The sequence below is a fragment of the Peromyscus leucopus genome, chromosome 8b, assembly GCF_004664715.2.
Source record: "Peromyscus leucopus breed LL Stock chromosome 8b, UCI_PerLeu_2.1, whole genome shotgun sequence".
Taxonomy (NCBI): domain Eukaryota; kingdom Metazoa; phylum Chordata; class Mammalia; order Rodentia; family Cricetidae; genus Peromyscus; species Peromyscus leucopus.
In genome coordinates this window covers 104,268,654-104,282,516 of record NC_051086.1, presented here as the reverse complement: position 1 = coordinate 104,282,516, position 13,863 = coordinate 104,268,654, and the positions used below count along the sequence as shown (strand labels likewise).

The window sequence follows — 13,863 nt, the reverse complement described above, 5'->3', positions numbered from 1 at the left end:
TATTTAAGTTTGGGGGAATAAACGAGAGGTCTTGTAAACATGGACGAGGTCTGTGTTTCATGTTCCTTTTCTTAGAAAAGGAACCACAAAGAAAAGAAGTAAGACTGGGGAAAAGGATGGGCTGGAGAGGTGTGCCTCTGTGTGTGTGCAGCTGTGTCTTCCAAGCAGCAGGTCTAGGGATCGAGGCATCAGAGGGAATAGGAGGATCAGGTGATTCAGCAGCAGACTGCCAAAGACAGGGTTCAGTGTGCAGGGGAGGGGAGGTGCCCTGCAGACAGCATGTGGGCAGTTGACTGCAATAAGAAAAAAACAAGAAAAGCTCACCCTAAGCTCCAGGCAGCTTAGCAGGGACCCCTGCAACTGCAGGAAAGCAACACAAACAATCAAGGAAAGAGCCAACGGGGCAGCCTTTTCTTCACAGGACCCTTAGTACTATTTGACTCTCTGTGTATATGCATTAGTTTGAAATTTTTGTTTTAAATAAGATTAATCACAACACTTATTGACAGGTTTTGTATCTGGAAGGGAACTTTACCCACAAGTATGTCAACATCCTCACAGGACTTCTCAAACACAGGTACTGGATCTCCCATTTCTGGAAACTCCAATTCAAGCTCCAGAAGGCCCTGGCACCCACGCTGCTGTGTGAAATCATGTGAGGGGCTGTTCTTGCTACTGTCCCTTGAAGAACTATGGGAAGTCTGGTTTGACCAACACAAGACAAAGAATCAGTCTTCATTTCTCTTTGCTCCATTAGAAGAGAATCCTAGGATCTGAAAACAATCTTGAGGACCCCAACCCATAGGCCATGACTAACTTAACCACAAGGCTGGTAAGAGGCAGGGACTGACTATATTCCTAAAAATAAAAAACACTTGTATGAGATGGGGTCTCATGTACCTCCACTGTCCTAAAACTTGTTAGGTAGCTCATAATCATCTTGACTTTCTGAGCTTCCTGCCTCCACTTCCCCAGTGCTAGGATTACAGACATGTGTCGCCACACCCAGTTCTTGTGGTGCTGAAGATCAAACCCAAGACTTGGCACATGCTAGGCTGGAATTCTACCAACTGCCCTAAAGATTACAATGAGAGGCCACCTACGAGACTACCAAGGAGAAACCTTCTAACAGAGGCCACACTGTGGTCAAAGCACACAAACGGCAGGACGTGCAAAGCTCATCTGCCCACACTTACTCTGCAGCAACAGAGAATGTGGTAGCCTGTGGGTAAGAAAAAGTGATGTCCTCTTTGGCAAGATAAGTCTGTCTGGCCTCATCTTATCAGTGTATGTGGTTCTAATAAGCCACAGCACAGGGAGGGCAGCAAAGTCGGAGGGTGTTAGTTCTTAAGGTCTGGTCCACCAATAGGAGGAGAGACTGAAGCTGTCCTTCTCACTTGAACTTCAACTGCATACCTTCTTCCCAACTAAGGCTGCAGTCACCCCTCAGTAGAGTTACCCCCACAGAAACACCAGGGGCTCTGCAGCAGAGGTAGCCTACCAACTGCCCATTCTTCCTCTACTGGCCTTAATCAGGACACCTGCTGATCCACTAAGGGAGGATCAACTAAGTGAGTCTGTGCTGTAGAGCAGCTTCTATGAGATTGAACGTTGCCTATCCCAGGGAAGCTTCTTAAGAGAGAATGTAAACAACTCAAAAAAGCGTCCAAGTCCCTGAAACTGACCAGATTCACTAAGCCCTTCCTTCCCCAGGAGTCAGCAGTGAAGGCTGCTGAGGTCAGTCTCAGAGGAGCCAAGCTGTTAAGAAAGTTGACAGCTGAGCATGGTGGTGCACACCTTTAATACCAGCTCTCAAGAGGCAGAGGGGGACAGATCTCTGTGTTCCAGGACAGTCACGGCTATACAGAGAAACCCTGTCTCAACACAAACAAACAAACAAAAAAGAGAAGGGAGGAGGGAGGAAGGGAGGGAGGGAGGGAGAAGAAAAAGAAACGCGAGACAGCCCAGTCAAGCAGCCTGAAAAGTAGAGATCAGTAGAGCCAACAGAGCCACCTGAGAAGGACGCTCTCCAGCCTCTCGAGCTGCCTGCAGGCTGTGCAGCGCTCCAGGTTCCCATCTTTGTGAGCTGTCACCCAGGCTGGGGGTGGGCTTTCTGGATGCAGCTGTCTTTGAGTCGTTTCTGCTCCTGTAAGTAACCCTTCACCCACATTCCTGTAACCCCAATAAAACTCACTGAGGATTTTGGTGGTATCTAACTTTGGTCTGTCATTGGGTTTCCTGTCAGCACGTGCGTGCGTGCGTGCGTGCGTGCGTGCGTGTGCGTGTGCGTGTGTGTGTGTGTGTGTGTGTGTGTGTTGCATCTCCTTAGCAAAAGGCTGTCACACAACAGTGTGTCATCTCTGATCTACTAGACATCCCTGTAGTCAATTAGTTTTATTTCCTCCCAAAATTATGCCAAAGAGTAGAAGAGCCACACAAGGAGGAGAGAGTACATGGTAAGGAGAACAGAAACAATCGTCTGCATCACCAACAGAGGATAACTCCGGCGTGCCGGCCAGTGTCAGTGCAGGCTCACAGCTGGAATCCTCTCTCTCTCTTTTTTTTTTAAAGATTTTTTTATTTACTATGTATACAGTGTTCTGCCTGCATGTATGCTTGCAGGCCAGAAGAGGGCATCAGATCTCATTACAGATGGTTGTGAGCCACCATGTATTTGCTGGGAATTGAACTCAGGACCTCTGGAAGAACAGCCAGTGCTCTTAACCGCTGAGCCATCTCTCCAGTCACAAACCCTATCTCCTAAAACCTGTGTGTACACTGGGAAGGAAGTGATAAAGGGGGACAGAGGGGCTGAATGGAAAGTAGCTAGTTGGCATCACTGTAGAGCTACTGGATTTTAAATATTTTTCTTCTCTGTATCTTCAGCATAAAACCTCTGAATCTCACAGCACTTAAAAGGATATGGGAAGGAGTGTGGCTGAGCACCTCCCAGCCCAGGACAGTTGAAGCTCTCTGGTGCTCTGGCCCCAGGTCCTGGAAGGCACTGCCAGTCAGGCACAGCCAAGCTTCGGTTCTCTCTCCTTGACTCACTGCCACCCTCACACACATCCACCTCGATGTGGTGCCCAGCCAGACCACCCTTCCGAAGAACTACATCCTGCCACCACCACTGTCATCCCTGACAGCACTCTGGGAAGGCTCTTAGAGACTCTCCACAGACTGCTGGGCTCCAAACACTCCCATTCAGATGAGTATCAAATCAGAATACATGCCGCCAAGAGGCGCCAGGTGCGGGGGATGTGGCTTGGGCTCCTGGTTCCATGTTCTGGGTCTGGTTTCATGAGGGCAGTGAATTTGGGAAAAGTCATCTGAATCTGACTATGCAGCCTCCTGAATGCAGGCTGAACCCCAGTCTCCTGTATGTAGGCCATGCCAGCCTCCTGTATGCAGACTGTGCCACAACAGAAATACAAAAGCAGAAATAACACACAGAGCTTGCAGCTCAAAGAACCTTTGTAGTTCTTTGTGCCTTGTAGTTAGCAGACACTTAAGCATTTGCTAATTGACTTATTAGTAGAGTACTGCCTACTGGATGGAGTGTAAATCAGACAGTGCCTTTCAAGGATTTCTCCATTAATTAGTGGTGTAACCTTGAATGACTAATTTTTTATTGAGAAAATACATAATAGCAAAGGGGCTACTTTGAAATTAGGAATGGCTGTTGATGACTGTATCTTATTAATCATAATGTCATCTCTCCATCTTATAATTAGTGGCCAACACAGTGTGGTGCCTGTCTCCTCACTGAGTTTCAGGGCAAAGCCTGGCCACAAGACTGTGGATGGCTGGGCAGGTCCATTCCAGGGTGTGGCTAGTGGTAGGACCTTTCAGCCCTGGAGTGGATAGGATCCTAGGGCAGAAATTATCATCTACAGCTCCTCCCTAAAAGTCTCACAGCCCATGTGCTTACAGAGCAAACCACAAAACCAGGAGCTGCAATACTTTACAACTTGCTTGGGGGGGGGGCGCCTTAGCTGGATCCATGACTTAAAATACAGCCTCTGGGTTTATGTTCACTGAAAAGGAGTGAAGGAGGAGATAAGTGGTTATGCTATCCTCCCTCTAAGGGGAACAGGGACACCACCTTAAGACACCAGCACAACAGGACAGAGAATGCAGTGTTCTAAACCATGGGTCCCTAGAAGCCTCTGGAGCTATGCCACAGTTCAAAGAGCCACTGGTTGCAACTAGCTCCAACTGCCTGCCTTGCCTGGAGCTCCAAGCTCAGCCCTCCCAAGGTAGGTCACTGCCCTGCTGTGCAGAAATGCCCACCTGACTTTCATGATATGGGTCTCCAAGGCCACTCATAGTGACTGGGATTCCAGTCTGATCTGCCCAGCTAGTAGCAGGCTCTGTGCATGTTTCTGCAGTCAACGAAGCAAGGCCAAGAATATATAAAAGCACTGTCTCAGTTCATCTGCAAAGCCTCTGGGCGATGGGGGCAAAGTGTCTCCCAAATAATTCCTTGGGGTTAACAGAAGCACCATGCTTCTGGCAACCTCTTTGACACCCAGCTACTCCTGCTTGCACACAAACACCCCAGCTCCAGCACACTTGCTTCCGGTCAGCAGTCAGCTCTGCAGTCTGCTGTCAGGCAAACCATCCCCAACAAGGACAGGGTGCACACCCTTTAGTGGACTGTTTTTAGTATTACTGCTGTAGCATTTAATGTCAACCATAAAACCAAAAGGCCTCTCCCTGTTTTTCAGAGAAGAGACAGGAGTCGTTTCCAGAGGGTAAAACAGCATGTTTAAAGCAGAGGAATGAGGACAAAGGGCAGGAAGAACAAGAGTTCCCCAAGAGCTTTCAATTCCTGGAGACCAGCCAATGATGCCTTTACTCTGTGACATTCACAGCTCATGCTCTACTATCTGGGACAGGTGACAGGAAGGTCTGTGCCTTTTCCTTACTTTCTCCTCAGAGACACTTGACTGACACACTCTCCAGGCAGCCTTGGGATCCTCTCTGTCATGTGCTCAGGTGGTGCAAACAAAAACCACCAACAGTGCAGGTCTAGTATTCTTCAGGCTACATCCAGAGCCCTTATCTCTGAGACCTGAGCAGTCTCAACCTAGCTCAGTCTCCCGTTCCTACAAGGCCACAGTCACACTCACAGCTTCCAGCAGAGCTCTGGGCTATGCTTCAATAACTACCTGACATACTAAAGGTCTAATTTGTTAGATGGAATGAGAACACTGTGCATTCTACTATCTGATGTCTGCTAGACATCAGCCCTGAGTGCACAGCAATCCCAGAGGCCAGCAGGCTCAATAACAGCTAATAAGGCACACTTGCTGTGCCCCTCCTTCAACCACACAGGTGGATACAAGAGGCACTTGGCACCCTGTTGTGTTGAGAGAGGCAGGACGTACTGCACAGGGAGAGTGCCAGTTGATACTATGATGTAAATGTGTCTCCCAAAATTCCTCTGTTGGAATATAAGCCCCAAGCTTGACAGCGTCAAGAGGTGGACCATGCAGGAAGAGATTAAGTTACCTAAGGCTAGGAACGGAGACCTTATTAAAAAGGCTGCAAGCAACGAGCTAGACCCTTTTGCCCTGTCCCACCAAGTGAGGACAGTGATCAAGGCATCATCTCAGAAGCAGAAAGCAGATACCAGACACACCATCTGCCACTATCTTGACTTGAGTTTTACATTCTACAGAATGGTGAACCATAAACCTCCATTATTTACTAATTACTTGTCTCCTGTATTTTGTTATAGCAGCACAAACAAATTAAAACCGTCTGGGGATACTGGCATTGGAGCTGAGGCAAAACAAGTAAGCCTCTGCCAAGGGCCAGTCTCTACCTGGAGCTGAGCACAGGGTCCCAGTAAATCTCCTCGAGCCGTGAGGCAGGTGGCACCATTAGCTCCTCTCTACAAGAGAAAACAAGGCTCAAAGCAGCTAAGCAGGTAGAGTAAGCTGGGATGAAGGAAGCTAGGGCCTTGATGAGTACACAATTCTTTGATTTCTAGTGGCACCACAAAATGCTGAGATCAAATATAAAACACAAGTTTGTAGCCGTCTACACGGCCATGTATTTGAAAGTCAATGATGGCACTAGCCCCACACCAGTAAGTGACGCATCCCCACAGTCCTCCTGGGGCCCTGCTTGGGTGGCACATGCCAGCCTGGGCCCTGTCGCTAGCACCTCCAGCACCTCTCCTTACCTCACTGGCCAAGCTGCCTTACAACCTGCACAGCTTCTTGACCAGCCCTTGTTCTTCTGGCTACTGTAACCAACCTGATGATCAGGACCCTTCCCTGTTCTTACACCCACCTTCCTCTCCACTCCCCAAGGGTCCTAATTCTCTTCCCCCCCTCCAGTCACTGTTCATAACATGCACATGGTCACTCAAGTCCAGAGTCTACACAGCCTTCTCCACCAAGACAGGCCTTTGCAGTTTTCTGGTGGAGGTCAGTCCCTCTGAAGACTTCGGCAGCACCCTCCCTATGGAAACTAGCCACCCTCTCCCCAGCTAACTGGCCATGCCTGAAACCTAAAGCACTGGCTGGCAACACCGGCTGGACGGTTCCCCAAGCACCTTTTCTCAAGAACAGAGTGAACAAAGGATGCCCCAGTGCTAACGAGCAAGTGTCAGCTCAGGGCCAAACATGACAAATGACAGACAGGGATAGATGAAGCCCACAAACCACCTCACATGGCTTGCAGAGCACTGCAGCCAGAGAGCAACTGTCTTCTGTAGTCCTCCAGCCAAACCTTAGAGCCACTACAGAGCCAGGGTTGCCACGGGAGACCCAGTCAGGGCCCTGCTAGCCAGACTGTGCTGCAAAGGATGAGCCTGACTGCAGTCCCCAGGTTCCTCGCCACAAGGAGCTAGCTGTGATCTCATCTCAGAAGAGACTCCTTGCAGGTGGACCTAACAATGAAGAGTTCCCAAGCAACTCACTGAATCAGGAAAAGTGTTCACTGCTCTGCTTGCAACTTTGGAAACTTTTTTTTTTTTTTTCAAAAAAACAAAACAAAACAAAACACAATACATGGAATAATGGATACCAAGCATCAGCTGAAATAAGTCATTAACATTCTTTTTTCTTATCCCATGTTGTCAAGTCACAATAGCCCAGACCAGGTCCACCTCTCAGTCAAGACCAAATACAAAGTTCTCAACTTCGGAAAAGCACATGTCCTTCTGAACAGATTAGCCAGGTGTGGTGGTGCCCACCTGTGATGCAGCACTCAGGAGGCAGAGGCAGGGCCTTGAGGTTGAGGACAGCCTGGACTACATAACAACACCTGTCTCAAAAAGAAAACCCTGAATGGGGCATACAGGGGCTGGGAAGGGAAACAGCAGCATCTGTGGTGTGAAAAGCTCCTAGAGAGGATGGTCGTGACTGCTGCTCAACGCTGTGTGTGCTGTGGGAAATGTTCATGCAGAAATTTTATTGTATACATTTTCATTACCCACCACTCCTCATTTATTAAAGACAGTGTACATGGCTGGCCTAGAACTTAACTATATAGACAAGAATGGCCTCAAACTAACAGAGATCTACCTGCCTCTACCTCCCATGCTGGGATTAAATGAGTATGCCACCATCACCCCAGCTCCAATTTTTTAAAAATGAACAGTCTCCATACTTTACATAGGTTCCCAACTCCACTTTGTACTCACAGAACAACTCAGGGCAAACTCTTCTTTTGGATCTCATTTTACTCAGCTTCAAAAACCAACACTGTAAGATATATTTCAGACTAATGTTCTTTAATGTCCTATTTTTGCAACATGGTATTGTGAAAATATTCTTTACAAGATGTCTTTTGAAAGCACTGTTATAGTTATATAAAGATAATGTACAAATATTAAAGGTTGTCTATCATTTATTTTCATTAGTATAGTTGAGTTTTGAAAAATTAAGCAGTTGCATTTTGTTACAAAAACGAAACAAACAGACAAAACAGGTGGGCTAGTAGGACTAGGACGGCTCCAAAGGTAGACAAAGCACCTGCCACCAAGCCCAACACCCTGAGTTCAATTTCCAAGACCCACAGGCTGAAAGGAAAGACCAACTCCCAAGCTGTGCTTCGACCTCCACGTCTACACTGTTGCATGCATATATGCGTGTGCACACATATACACACAATAAACTGTTTTAACGTGGGATTTAGATGGAGATTGAACGAGCTAATTAACTAGGAACTGCTGTAAGCTATCCTTAGCACAATGTAAGCATGAATTTGGATACTATCATCTATGACATATGGCAATAATGCTTTGCTTAAAATAAATCAATTTACCTTTTCTATAAATATATTTACATACAAATATGAGTTGCTCAATTTTTCAAAAGTGTGTATACCTACCATTATACCAATGTATGGGCACAAGCTATATACCAACAAATTTTAAAGAAAAAAATACAGAAACCAATAGTTGGTATTTTATTAAGTTTCCTTGAAAATTTTCTCTACTACAAAACAAAGGTTAATGCATCTAAAACAACAGCGTACATGACAGGTGTCTATGGGAGGGGCTGACACTCACCGATCCAGCACTCCAATCTTGCACAAGGTGTTGTCTTCACCACATCTGGAGGATCCACGCCCACATTCAGGCACAGGACCAAGGCCACACTAACTGTCTTCATCTGGAAGTACAACAGAAACAGTGTTTCAACATAAACTCCAGGTATGTCCCCAGAACACATGGCTCCTCCCTGACACCGCCTCGCTCAGGTACTCTTGCAACACTGCTCCTATAGTCCAGGTTAGCCCACCTCTGAGGACAGGGCAAAGGGCTGAAAGCAGAGCATGCAGGAGCAGAATCAACTGATCAAAAGACAACACATCTTCAAGTGCTCCATACACTATTCTTTTTTTTTTTTTTTTTGGTTTTTTCGAGACAGGGTTTCTCTGCGTAGCTTTGCGCCTTTCCTGGAGCTCACTTGGTAGCCCAGGCTGGCCTCGAACTCATAGAGATCCGCCTGGCTCTGCCTCCCGAGTGCTGGGATTAAAGGCGTGCGCCACCACTGCCCGGCCCATACACTATTCTTATCTGTGGTCCCGTTGTGCGGAGGCAGGATGACTTACTCTTGCTAGTACAGTTGAACACTGTATGGGACCTGAGTACTACCATGTTCATTCAGATCCATGCTACCATTTACTCATCGGTGATTTTTCTTTTTAACCAGTTTCACATTATCCATATTATATCACTTTACTATGTTTCTCTCCACCTCTTGATGTCTGAGTACTTTCTGTGCTTTGTTTGCTTGCTTGCTTGCTTGCTTGCTTGTTTTCTGAGACAGGATCTCTCTGCGTAGTGCTGGCTGTCCTGGAACTCATTATGTAGACCAGGCTGGCTTCGAACTCAGAGATCTGCCTACATCTCCCTCTAAGTACTGGGGTTAAAGGTGTGCACCACCACACCTTGCACCTTCTGCTTTCTACCACTACCACACCAACATCACCTGATATGCTTCCTCCCACACCTGTTCCTTTTCTACTGCTCCAACTTTAAGTAGCAGCCCCACCCACCCAGCAAACCTTAGCCCACATCCTTCACTGGCTCACACACAGTGTGCCAATCACTGTTCACGGGTGCTAGGAACACCTCAGAAAACCTAAGAGAGAAAGATCCTGCAGCAAGCACAGAATGGCACATACCTTCAATCCCAGTGAGAATTTGAGCCGGGGCTACACAGTGAAATCCTGTCTTGGAAAAATAAAGGGGGCAGGGGGTGGGGGCCATTCAAATAGAGCACCAGCCCTTCTCATCCCTCACCATCCTTAGAAGCCCCAGCACCCTGCATTCAACAGCTCCCCAGCAACTCTGCATCCTAGTTGAAATGTCTCCTAGTGTGTTCACTCCAAACCACCATCAACCCTCACTGAGTTCCAGTCACGCCCTCATGTACTTAACCCCAGTACTTAGAGGGAGATGTAGGCAGATCTCTGAGTAAGCACACATGGGCCAATCTGCCTGGATGCAGGCTGCACATCAAAGCTGTGCTTCCCTGTGGCTGCTCCCTGTGCTTTTCACAAGTTAAAGCTCAGCTCTTCATGGTTACCTGATATCCTCTACCTTTGAGTATTCAAAGCCTTGGTATTCTCTGCCTCAAAACAAAACAAAACAACAACAACAACAACAAAACCAGTCACGTGTCCCAGTCCCACCCAATATTCTCTCCTTGACCTCCTCACACATCTCCAGAACCCTTGAGTGGCAAAGTCTACCAAGAGATAAATGACCCACTGACCAGCATACACTACCCAGGAACCGTGCTCATGTACCTAATTGTCATCCTGTGTGTCAGTCATTTCCTTACTGCCATGACAAAATGCCTGACAAAGTTCATCTCAGGAAGGGAAGGTGGATTCTTGCGCGTAGTTTGAGGGACAGTCCATCCCGACAGCAGAAGCATGCAGCAGCTGGTCACACTGCATCCACAGTCAGAAAGCAGAGAGTGACAAGCTCTGGTACCTGGCTGGAAGTGTGCCACCCATGGTTGGTGTGTCTTCACTCCTCAAACATTCCTCAAACATTCTAGGAACATCTTCCTAGACACACCCATGGCAATTCTAAATCCACTTAGTTGAGGTGAAGGTGAACCAACACACCTTCATAACAACTGAAGGCCAGGTTTTCTTCAAAAAATGTTACTAATCCTGTTTTCCAAACTAAACAGTCACTTAAATGTTTTTAACTTTGATGTGTATATGTGTTTTACCTATGTGTATGTGTTGTACATACAGGAGGCCAGAAAGGGGTCTTAAATTCCCTAGACCTGGAGTTACAGGTGGTTGTTAGCTGCCATCTATGTGCCAGGACTCTTCCTCCGAAAGAGCTGCCAGTGCTTTTAATCACTGATCCATCTCTCCAGTCCCTTGGACACTTTTAAATCCCACTGGGATTTCAATTAAAACGGCACTAATATTTCAATCAAATTTGACAAGAAGCAACATTTTCACATATTCCCCTCTCATAGACAGCATACAGCATCTCCCCATGTGGCCAAGTTTCCTTTGAACTCTGTCAGCAACATATAAAGTGAAGGAGACTTTATGGTCTCCTACCCTGGGAAGCCCTGTATTCTCATCAAGATCATTCTATCTTCTTCATGAACAGATTCACTGCCCATCACAGCTTCTTCCAGCCACTTGCTCGTGGGGGGACGAGGGGGTCAGTTTGCTAAATCTGTGACTACACATGCTTATTGCTGGTTCTCCTGTGAGTGTGCAACAAGCCTATTACACTGCCTGTACCTCATTCTCTCTTCCAGACTGTGCCTCCTGTCTCTGTATTGTTTTACTATCATGTGCAAAACTTCTAAAATAATGCTCCTAAGCCAGCACAAAAGGACAGCAGTGGCCCTTTTCTAGAGAGACTGCCGTGTGTTTCAAGAAAAAAGTCCCTTGTTCAGTACAGACACTAAACATCTGTGGGAAAAAAAAAATGTTTCCATCCTTCCTCTCTCCCTGCACGCCCACCTCCAGGAGCATCTTCCCTAGAGCAGTCCAGAATATCTTGCTATAAACGTGAAAACAGGCTCTTTACCCACAGTCAGGAGGAAAGGTGAAAATCAATCAGAGGGTAAAAATAACTGCATTTTCTAGTTAGCTTCCAATATGTAAGTGACCACCATCAATAACCCCACAGAGCTCATCAATTACTTTACTGCAGACTCAGCCTGAGGCTACGCTGTCTAAAATGAGAAGTCTCCTGCAAACATCTCTACCATCTTGCTTGAGACAGCTTCAAGTCTCTCCCACTGCTACAACAATGGAACCTACAAGGTTCCGTAAAACACAGAACTAGATCTTGTATCCAACTCCCAAGTCACTTCCTGAAGAAACATGGCTTTGCTCAATCATCACAGCCCTTTCTCCATAGACACAGCAGCCCTGTATGGTTCTCTAATATTAAAAGAGTGATTCCCCATCCTCAGTGTCCCTTACTCAAAATCATCTACAGTCAGAGAAAAGTACATGGAAAATAACAGAAATAAACAGCCCACAAGCTCTAGCTGCACTCCACCTGGAAATTCTCCATCCTGTACTTGGGGTATATATCCTCCGCTAAGTCAGCTAACAGTATCTGTGTTATCACGCGCTGCCTGGTATGACCATGCCTGTGTTCAAGCAATGCTTGTCTTTTAATAACAGTTCCAAAGCACAAGAAGAGCAAACTGCCAATCAGACAAAACAAAGAAGCCACAGAGTGTCCCTCCCTTCCAGACAAAGTTGAGGGCTGGTGAGGTAACTCAACTGGTAAAGATGCTTGCTGCCAAATCCAAGGACCTGTGTTTGATACCCAGGGCCCACATAGTAAAAAAGGAGCAATTCTTTCTGTGCTAGTTAGCTATTCTAAAAGCAATTCTGTCAAGTGCTAACTTGCGGCATGGCACACACATACACATTCACAAGGAGAGGCAGCTACTGTGGAGAAGAGGCCCACATTTACAGAACCTTATGACAGGGCTGTTTCGCAGTTCTGCTGTGTTACTGTTGTCACACTTTTTGTGCCTCCTTTACAAACACATTTCCCAACAGGTGTTTACAAACAAGAAAACACGGTGTATATAAGGGTTCAGTGCTGCCCTAAGCTTCTGCAGCCACTGGGGTCTCAGAACATGTTCCCAATGGACCAAGGGGACTGCCATAGACTGTCTGATTCACCACAGCTGAACTCCACCCATCAGTAATGGCATCTGCTTATTAGGTTATGTTAACAGACATCTCAATTACAACTTGAGCTCACCTACCAAGGCATGGGTAAGGGAGAAGTAAAAGTTGGGCCCGCCTAGCTCCCCTAGCAGCAAGTTCCACATTAGGTACACCTGATTCTTTCCCAAACAGAGGACAGAGAAAGGGGCCAGAGCACTGATGCAGCATTCAATCTGACTTATTGATTGTAGTTCTCAGTAACTATGCTCTGAGTTAGTTACAAAAAGAAAAATGTCCTTCAAGAGCTAGGCAAATGGCTCTGTCAGTGAAATGGTCACCGCATAAGCACGAGGGCCTGAGTTCCACCACCAGCACTCACGCAAGTCAGGTCTGGTGGCTCACGGCTGGGACTCCAGCACAGGGGAGGCAGACAGGAGGATCCCTAGACTCTACAGCTCACTGGCCATCTAGCATAGCCATATTGGAGAAGACCCTATCTCAAAGAATAAGCTGGAGAGCAACAGAGAAGACGCTCTGTACTCACTTCTGGCCTCCACATGTACACACACAGTCCTAGGATCTAAGTCCCTCAGACAAGAGCACTCATGAAAACACAGTGCTCCCTCTTCAGTCCTGGGACACAACCCTGCACACTTGTCAACGGTGCACTTCCTATACTCACCGAGTCACTCAAGAGTCAGCTTCCCCCCTGCTCTGGAACTGAGCAGCAGCAGGACCTGGCCTGGACACTAACATCAGCACATTTGCTCACATCATGAATACCTAACCAACACCCTAAATTATGATTCCTATAAAAATAACACAAAACCTCAAATACACTAACACATAAACTAGAAAAATGGATTTTAGTTGAATGCCTTGCTACTGATTCCAAATCTGAACAGATTACTACTAAATATTTTTTTTTTGGGGGGGGGGTTGGTTTTGGTTTTTCAAGACAGGGTTTCTCTGTAGCTTTAGAGCCTGTCCTGCAACTCACTCTGTAGACCAAGCTGGCCTTACCGCCCAAGTGCTGGGATTAACAGCGTGTGCCACCACCACCCAGCTGCTACTAAGCATTCTTAATCCCATCAAGTATATCTTATTCTGCAAATTTTAACCATGTTGACATAAACTATATAGACTTTTTAAGTTGAACTATACCTAAAAAATTTTTTGGTATTTTATTTGATTTATATGGCAACCTTA

The 13,863-nt window shown here is 46.7% G+C and overlaps 1 protein-coding gene across 2 annotated transcripts in view; it reads right to left on the bottom strand.

The window, feature by feature from the left end:
- The window catches only part of Rptor (regulatory associated protein of MTOR complex 1), a 345,487-nt gene that overhangs the window by 264,044 nt on the left and 67,580 nt on the right, over window positions 1–13,863 (bottom strand). For both annotated transcript variants that reach the window (XM_028853561.2, XM_037201582.1), the window contains exon 2: window positions 8,534–8,636. In XM_028853561.2, the coding sequence (XP_028709394.1) occupies window positions 8,534–8,636 (103 nt within the window). The remainder of the gene's footprint in view (window positions 1–8,533; window positions 8,637–13,863) is intronic.